Raw genomic sequence first — 9,310 nt, 5'->3', positions numbered from 1 at the left:
ACCAGATTTGACCTTTAACCCTTGAAAATTGCCTTAAAAATTAAAATGTAACATCCCATCATTGTTTGATCTAGCATGGATGACAGCCTTCAACAAGCAAAAAAAATAAATAAGCAAGTACTTTTTCCAGGTTGGCTGGTCTACTACAATGTAATGAAACAGGCAGGGAGTGCGCTCAAGTCCTCAACCTTCTAGCCCGTAAGCCCTGCGCGCCATCGACTATGCCACAAAAGCATGCTCATATGGCAGAGTCAATATCCAAGCTCATAAACCAAGGGTCGTTACAGTATTTACTCTGAAATGACATAGTAAAATGGTAATATCATGATAATAACTATAGGCTAAATTACATTTGATTCAGGATTCATTCAAATAATCCCGACTAGGCACCATTTGGTACCAGGCAGTTACCCAAATATGTTGAGATAATTGACTTTTTGAAATATTTACCAGAATAGAATACACAATTTCATAGAACGTATGAGGTAAATACAGTATTTGTGCAGATTTGTGCTCATGCCTTCCTGATAATGTTTTGAATAACAATAAAGGCTGTTATAATTATTAAATACACTTATTTTAGCCTTTGCATAACTTGCACATGACCCTACCACCAACAACTAGTAACAATTTAAAATATTTCTTTAATGATTCACAACTACAGTAGTTGAGGAAAATATCAGTGCTAACAACTCTTTTCAGAATATTTACTTTAATCAAATTCAATTTTACTATTTAGACTAGTTTTCTTGAGTATTTTTTTTGTTGCTTTGAGTATAATCAATAACTGTTCTTATAGTAATCAGTTTCCTTTGAGTAAACCTTGACAATAACGCTTATCTTCTTACTGAATGCAGCAATTTTGCCCATTAGCATCTTTGAAGCGGAGACACATCTTGGGTTTGTAGTTTTCGAAGTACATTAGTTGTTTTGAGTTGAAGGCCCCACGTCTCTTTCTGAGAGAAGAAAAAGGGATGGCATTTTGATGGCAATCATTATGTATTTTAATGATTTGGCTTTCTGATGGCACTTTGAATGTCATATTGAAAGACGTATTCCGGAATCAGCTCATCATAACTTATATTATCTTCATTTTTAATCACACTAGCAAGAATATTTGATCTAAAGTAGTGATGGCAATGGTTGAAATGTCACAATATGATCAATGGAGAGAACATACTGTCTTATAAAGTGAACAGCATCTTCATATTCCATCCCACACTCAATCAACGCCAACGCTACCAGGACTGGGGCTCTGGAGAGAAATTATATAAATTATATCAAGTGTACTGTAGAGATGGAAAAGTTTATGTGTAATATAAACAACACATTTGAGAATTTAATGGTCATTATTCATAACCTATTCAGTACACACTGCTTTTGCTATGAGTCCCAATCTGTTGGTGGCTAGCAGACATTTGAAGGAAGATGACGATACAATAGGCAAATAGATTGAACATGTAGGCAGATAACTCACCGACCCAACCCCGCCACACCATGCACTGCTATGGAACAACCGGGTTCGTCTCGGAATTTACACTTGAGGAGGTTGAGCCAGTCATCAACGACATGTTCAGGGGGTGAAGAACCATTGTCAAAGGGCCAATCCTGTTTGAGGAAAACATATGGTTGGTATTAGGCTCCATTAATGGATTAATTTATTAGGTAGCGTAATTGATAGGCCTAACGCTTTCATTCAACCTCCATCATTACGAAAAAGATAGACCTAGATGTCATGTAGATACAGTGAACAATTGGAACCAGAATGCTTGAAGCTCCAACCAAATCTGAAGGTCTCTGATGGGTTAACATCATGGCAGAAGAGAAAAATTACACACTCTGACTAGTGTCTGCACACCAAAAGCCTTGAGGTCTTGATTACAAATGAAGTGTTTTAGGTTAGTAATCAAGACACTGTCTGTTTTTCAGTACATTCCAATCTGGCTTGACAAAAGAATAAACTCAAAAACGCAAGCATATGGGGATATGTATTATAGGAGTTAATACTGTACCTCTATAAATTTCACCAGCTGGGAGTTGGTGGGGTTGTGGGTGATCAAAAACTTTATACACTCATAGGTGAACAACAGGGGACTGGCGATTCATCTTGACAGACAGTTGGAGAAGGCAGTCTTCCAGGAGAGGTTGAACAGTCCAGCAGTAGAGAAAAATACTACAAAATGGGTGAGTGATTGGGTATAAAGGTGGTTATTGAAAGATATAGGCTATAGAAAACGGGGTGAAAGTAAATAAAAAGTGGAATATGAAAAGGAAACAAAACATTCAGGAATGGTTTATAGTTGCTAAACGGCTGGATTAACTCAATCGAAGCCATATACTTGGGAGAAATATCAGCCTCTCTCTCTCCAGGAGTACTGGTCAACTTCAGGTGGGGTATTTCTTCATGTTTGGCTAAAGGCTGCTTACTTGTCCACAATGACCAGGTGCTGGTGCTATGCCTGGCAGAAGTCGCCACAGTTCCTCACCCTCACAAACGCCATAAATGTGCAGCCTCGAAAACACATTGATCACAGGAAGATAACAGTCACAGGGAGACATGGCTTTAGCAGCAACACAGCCCAAGTAAAACATATAGACTAGCTGTAGAACTAAATCAGATAGAATACAGCACAAGCAATTCAGGCTATATAAGTCCAACAGAAGTCATGTGTGTCACGTTGTATTACATGTGTCATGTAACATTGATTTGCAACAATAAAATAGGCCTACATGTTAAAAAAAAAACAATGAGAAAATCTATGAGTGAAACAAACCGTTGTGTGCTGAGTAACGTTGAGTTCATCCAGTGTGCACAAGGCAGTGTGACAGCTGCACACATTGATTCTTCTCTCTACGGTGGCTCAGCCTAGGGCTCCTGCTGCTCACAAAGGGCTCCTGACGTGGCTAAAACATAGCTTAAAAAAGCCCAATTAAGGAAAAATGCTGTGTAACGTTAGCCTAGTAAGAATATAATACATTTTACATTCCATGAATGTTTCATTCAGCTCATAGAAGAGGTACAATACAATTTATTTACACTGAAGAACAAAAAACGCAACATGCAACGAAAATAGTCAATTGAAATAAATTCATTCGGCCCTAATCTACGGATTTCACATGACTGGGAATACAGATACGCATCTGTTGGTCACAGACACCTTAAAAAGAAGGTAGGGGCGTGGATCAGAAAAACAGTATCTGATGTGACCACCATTTCCCTCATGCAGCACAACACATCTCCTTCGCATAGAGTTGATCAGGCTGTTGACTGTGGCCTGTGGAATGTTGTCCCACTCCTCTTCAATGGAAGTGTGAAGTTTCTGGATATTGACGGGAACTGGTACATGCTGTCGTACACGTCGTTCCAGAGCACCCCAAACGTGCTCAATGGCTGACATGTCTGGTGAGGATGCAGGCCATGAAAGAACTGGGATATTTTTAGCTTCCAGGAATTGTGTATAGATCCTTGCGACATGTGCCGTGAATTATCATGCTGAAACATGAGGTGCTGGCGGCGAAAAAAATGGCACGACAATGGGTCTCAGAATCTCATCATGGTATCTCTGCTCATTCAAATTTCCATCGATAAAATGCAATTGTGTTCATTGTCCGTAGGTTTTGCCTGCCCATACCATAACCCCACCGTCACCATGGGGCACTCTGTTCACAACGTTGACATCAGCAAACCGCTCACCCACACAACACCATACACACTGTCTGCCATCTGCCAGGTACAGTTGAAACCAGAATGAATCCGTGAAGAGCACAGTGGCCATCGAACATTTCCCACTTAAGTCAGTTACGATGCCACACTGCAGTCAGATCAAGACCCTGGTGACGATGACGAGCACTCAGATGAGCTTCCCTGAGATGGTTTTTGACAATTTATGCAGAAATTCTTCGATTGTGCAAACCCAGTTTCATCAGCTGTCCGGGTGTCTGGTCTCAGACGATCCTGTAGGTGAAGAAGCCGGATGTCGTGGTTACACGTGGTCTGCGGTTGTTAGGCCGGTTGGACGTACTACCCAAGTTCTCTAAAATGACATTGGAGGCGGCTTATGGACATGCAATTCTCTGGCACCAGCTCTGGTGGACATTCCTGCAGTCAACATGCCAATTGCACACTCCCTCAAAACTTGAGACATCTGTGGCATTGTGTTGTGACAAAACTGCACATTTTAGAGTGGCCCTTTATTGTTCCCAGCACAAGGTGCACCTGTGTAATGATCATGTGGTTTAATCAGTTTCTTGATATGCCACACCTGTCAGGTGGATTGTTTATCTGGGCAAAAGAGAAATGCTCAGTAACAGATATGAAAATGAATGTGTGCACAAAACATGAGAGAAAAGCTTTCTGTGCATATGGAACATATCTGGTACCTTTTATTACAGCTCACGAAACCAACACTTTACATGTTGTGTTTACATTTCAGTTCAGTGTACAAACATTACAGCTCTTTATCACTCTATCAGTCTGTCTCTGGGTGGGTACAATTTGTGGAACGTTCCAACAGGAATCTGTTTAAAAACTTCGTAAAGTACAACGTTGCCAACAAACGTATACAAGTAGCACGATCATCTCACCTAGCTAACTAGCTGCAGAAAAGGCATCAACTCACCACGTAGCTTATTCTTAATGTCTGTCCATAGGCTACCAGAGTGAGGACACACATTTTTAGGAATAAACGTGGTGAGTGAAAAATAATATTGAAAAAGCCCACTCCTTACCCAGTATCTTATTCTGTCGCTATACAACTTTGTATGCGTTGTTTGTTGGCAACCTTGTTATTTACGAAGTTTTTGGAACAGATTCCTGTTGGAACGTTCCACAAATTACACCCACTCTTTGTCTCTCCATGAAGTCTCTCCGTCTGTACAAACATAGCATAAATAGTACAATACAGTTCATGCAATAATATTAATATACGTAACTAACTATTGCTGATGAACTTGCATTTAACCACCGTGATTATCTAGCTATAAGCTAGCATTTGCCATACAGTATTTGGGGAGTCAAGTTAACACGTTAGAAACGCAGCAAATCTAGCTCGTAAATGTATGTGTAGTTAACTAGCTAGTTACTTACAAAAAGCTGTTAAATAAAGTATTCAATGACAATTCGGTGAAAGACAGGTTGACAAAAGCAACGTATCAGTTTGTTGACAGCAGTGCTAAAGTTTTAGCTTCTAGCGGCTTGGTGTATACCACGTGACTGACATGACGTCAATGTTTGCGCTTGAAAAACAACACAGTGAGCATTTTTATTCATATTCTCAACACCAGAGGGAGTCCTTGACCCACAGTTTAGTAACATTGATTTTGGGCGAAAATACATCGTTTTTTAAATTATTTCATGTTATTTCAATGATAGACATTGATGATGAAACATGATATTGAATGTTTGCCCAATTCTGACGGCAGACACCCATTAAAAAAAAAAAAAAAACATTTTGCCTTGACAAGAAACCTAGTAGACACATGAATTTCCATAGAGGTTATTCAGTCCTCATTCAGTGTTATATGTTAGGCCTACATAAAGTAATTGCAGTTTCATTAACATGGATACCACAGGTGTGAAATGCTACTATTACGCTTCTTCTTACAGTAAGCCTACAGCCCACAGCCATACTCTCTCATTGAGGTTGGGTGGGCTTGTAACAACATGTCTGGTCTTGTGTGGTTTCCTCATGAATAGATTAACACACACCCACACCCTCTGATCAACAGGTAGAAAAACTACACCACTGGCAATAGTATACACTCCTCATCACTCCCTCCTCACACACCTGGGGCAGGTAGGCTAGGCTGTTTGCACTCTGTAGTTTTCCAGGTGACAACAGGCTAAACCCTTGTTCAGGTTTGACAGGATTTCTGAAGTGGAACAGGGAGCTACTTGATAGAAGCTTCCAGCTGTGTTGTTCTGCTGTAATATTTCATAATATTCCAGGTAAGGTCATTTTGAGTCTACTTTAAGAAACACATGCCTTAACTATATTATCTTAGGGAAATGGAGGTAAATAAACTTTAAAATTTAGAAAACTGGAGGTAGGCCTACCACAGTATACGCTCTGTACAATATAACCACTCCTGTTTCCATACCTGTCTCTCAAATATGTTTATAATCTCTACACATGAAGTGTTCTATACTCAAGGTGCTTAACATGTCTTTAATAATACATTTTATTTGACAGACGGATACCATCCTTTAGCAGTACCTAAAATCAAATGCATCAATCAATGGTGTAATTTAAAGTAATACGGTTTTACACTCGTTAACACTTACCGTCACAAAAGTATTGTTTTAGAACCTGTTTAAAACGGATGAGGGACTAATGCATGTCTTACAAGAGTAAAAATGCTACAATAACTATGGTCGGAGCGTTAACTTGAACACTTTGTAATAAGATTTGACATTTCTTCTATTGTTACTCCTATCAAATGTGTACATCTCAATCTGCTTTTTTCAATGAGATGAACTGGTTTGTCATACTTTTATTTTAAAACATCTTTACACCGTCTGTTCAGTGAATGTTGCTTGTTTAGACTAATGTTGATTAGAGCCCGATGATGTGTTATGAATGTAGAGATAACATACTTTTGCTCTCTACAAACATAGCAATATCTCTGTACACATTTAAATGACAATTTACTGGCGAGTACTGTTGTTGCAAAGACTTCAGTAATAATAAATCATTCAATCAAATATAATCATGATCGGGAATGCTGAATACTTGTCAAATACTCTCTAACAGTTAATAGTCTGAGTGGATGTTGGAGGCATACAATACAGTGATATAGTTTTACATCATTACTGACATTATGGAAAAGTAGGCGTTCCATTTTACATTTCTCTAAGGCCTACAGTTTCAAAATTGATTGCTGTGCTTCGGAGCGCTAAAAGCATTTAGAGCTGATAAATCCTATCAGAAGGTAGATTAGTTTAATCTCCATGGACTAATTATATATGATGTAACACAAAAACGAATACACATACCGTATCCCATTTAGATCTAGTTTTATTTAGGCTTCCAATTCATGATGGATGAAATGACGAGTCAAGAATACAATTCTCTCATTTCTTTTCATCAAGAGTTTTAGAATACATATACTTCCAGTATTGTAAATGGGGTGTGGTTTCTTCATTTAGTAACCTCGTTTCCTAGACTGCTTTGTGGAAGACTCACAAAGTAGCAAGCGAGAGCTAATGCCATCATCAATGCCATCATAGTCTATTTTACAGCACTGAAAAGGATGGACGATTGGCTGTTAGTGTCTTTGTGGCCAGGTTAAGTCTATTTATTTAATTGATGACAGACTGATTGTAACCTTGTGTGTGACCATTTTGCCTTGTGACTGACTTCTGACTCTCTCTGTGTTCATGGTGCCTGTGTTGACAGTCCGCAGGGATGAACTGGTCAGCACTAGAGAGCCTCCTTAGCGGGGTCAACAAGTACTCCACAGTGTTCGGCCGTGTGTGGCTGTCCATGGTATTTGTGTTTCGTGTCATGGTGTTCGTGGTGGCCGCCCAGCCCGTGTGGGGAGACGAGAGCAAGGACTTTGTGTGCAACACCAGGCAGCCCGGCTGCACCAACGTCTGCTACGACAGCATCTTCCCCATCTCACACATCCGCCTGTGGGCCCTACAGCTCATTTTTGTCACCTGTCCCTCTCTCATGGTGGTGGCGCACGTCAAGTACCGCGAGGGGAAGGATTCAAAGTATACTGCCCAACACCAGGGCTCTCACCTGTACGCCAACCCAGGGAAGAAACGTGGAGGCCTGTGGTGGACCTACCTGGTCAGCCTGATCTTCAAGGCCGGGTTTGATGTAGCCTTCCTCTACATTCTCTACTATATCTACCACGGGTATGACATGCCACGGCTCTCCAAGTGTGCCCTGGACCCTTGCCCCAACACAGTGGACTGCTACATCTCAAGGCCCATGGAGAAGAAGATCTTCACCATCCTCATGGTGGTCTCCTCAGCCCTCTGCGTCTTCATGTGCATACTGGAGATGTTCTATCTGGTGGGCATGCGCTTACAGAAGGTGCTCAAAGTATGGCAGGCCAACAAGAGACTGCTCTTTGCTGAGCGCCATAAGGTCACCAACATTGCTCTGCCGAGGTCATCGTACATCAGGGTAGATCCAACTATTGGGAGCCAGCAGAACATCAACAGACAGAAGGCGGCAGAGGAGGCTGCTGCCACAGGCCTGTAGCCCTGATCTATATGATTTTGGTGCATATTGGGACTGTGCAAGAATCATGAAGAACAGAAGGACCTTACACAGGAATAAGAAGCTTTATAAATGGACTCCTACATGTACAGATAACTGTGGTGTGTGTCTGCTTGTGGTTCGTTGTGTTTTCTGTTTACTTTGGTTTGTTAACTTCTGTTGCCGTTTGTTTACATAGCTTACAATAGTTCATCTGTTTTTTATGTTTCAGCTCTGTAGCACTAATTATGTAGTACTTATATGATATTATTGTCATGGGTGTCGTAGGGTTTAGACCAAGACGCAGCGGGAAAATGTATACTCATCTTCTTTTATTAAAGGACGAAAAAACCAAAACGTATACAAAAAACACGACGACAAAGAACAGGCCGGTAAAGCAGAAAGCTATACACAGCAACAATCTCCCACAAAACCCCATGACAAAACACATACCTATTTATAGGACCTTCAATCAGAGGCAACAATAGACAGCTGCCTCCAACTGAAGGCCCCAACACCAATTAACTAAACATAGAAATACAAACGACTAGACTGAACATAGAACTAAACTAAAATAGAACAATAACCAAAACCCTGGACTAAAAATCACCCTTCTACATAAACAACCACCCCGAACCATATAAACCAAATACCCCCTCTACATGAACACATACACAAACACACCCTGAACCACATAAAACAAATACCCCCTGCTACATCCTGACAAAATATAAGAACTAATAACCCCTTTACTGGTCAGGACGTGACAATTATGTCATATTCATATTTTTTGTTTTAGCCATTTCATTGACTTGAAGAGTATTTCAAATCCCCAACCTAGTCAAGATAGAATTATATTACAGAACATCAACGTGCATTTTAAATAGCTTTCCCAATATTTAACATCCAGAGATTTAAGGGTTTATAGTAAAATGGCAAAAACAAATAGACTTTTTGCACAGTAATGTTTTATAAATGTTTAATATTCAAGAACCGTGTGAATTTTTGTCTTTTCTTTAAATTCTTTACAGATCACTTATACATCTTGTATTTCGGCAAGTAAAAGTCTGTATACGTGAAATAAATTACTGTATTTT

At 40.0% G+C, this 9,310-nt stretch overlaps 2 protein-coding genes across 2 annotated transcripts; one reads left to right on the top strand and one right to left on the bottom strand.

Annotated features, from left to right (window-relative positions):
• On the bottom strand, nucleotides 1-2,102 carry LOC115172066 (protein tyrosine phosphatase type IVA 2-like; the record flags this gene model as incomplete). The annotated part of the gene is made up of 4 exons (XM_029729260.1): nucleotides 1-956; nucleotides 1,181-1,255; nucleotides 1,478-1,608; nucleotides 2,013-2,102. Coding segments are annotated over 4 exons (408 nt in total), but the record flags the coding sequence as incomplete, so codon positions are not given.
• Nucleotides 2,103-5,746: 3,644 nt separating this feature from the next.
• On the top strand, nucleotides 5,747-9,310 carry LOC115172386 (gap junction beta-4 protein). Its single transcript, XM_029729777.1, has 2 exons — nucleotides 5,747-5,947; nucleotides 7,398-9,310. The coding sequence occupies exon 2, from the start codon at nucleotides 7,407-7,409 to the stop codon at nucleotides 8,214-8,216; it is 810 nt and encodes a 269-aa protein (XP_029585637.1). The 5' UTR covers nucleotides 5,747-5,947; nucleotides 7,398-7,406; the 3' UTR covers nucleotides 8,217-9,310.

The sequence above is a fragment of the Salmo trutta genome, chromosome 33 (genome assembly GCF_901001165.1).
Source record: "Salmo trutta chromosome 33, fSalTru1.1, whole genome shotgun sequence".
NCBI lineage: Eukaryota > Metazoa > Chordata > Actinopteri > Salmoniformes > Salmonidae > Salmo > Salmo trutta.
The sequence above is the reverse complement of the archived record's forward strand: the minus strand, read 5'-3'. Positions and strand labels throughout refer to the sequence as shown.

Bases quoted from the DNA above. Each gene is read 5' to 3' on its own strand.
- LOC115172386 (XM_029729777.1), top strand. From the start codon at position 7,407: ATGAACTGGTCAGCACTAGAGAGCCTCCTTAGCGGGGTCAACAAGTAC.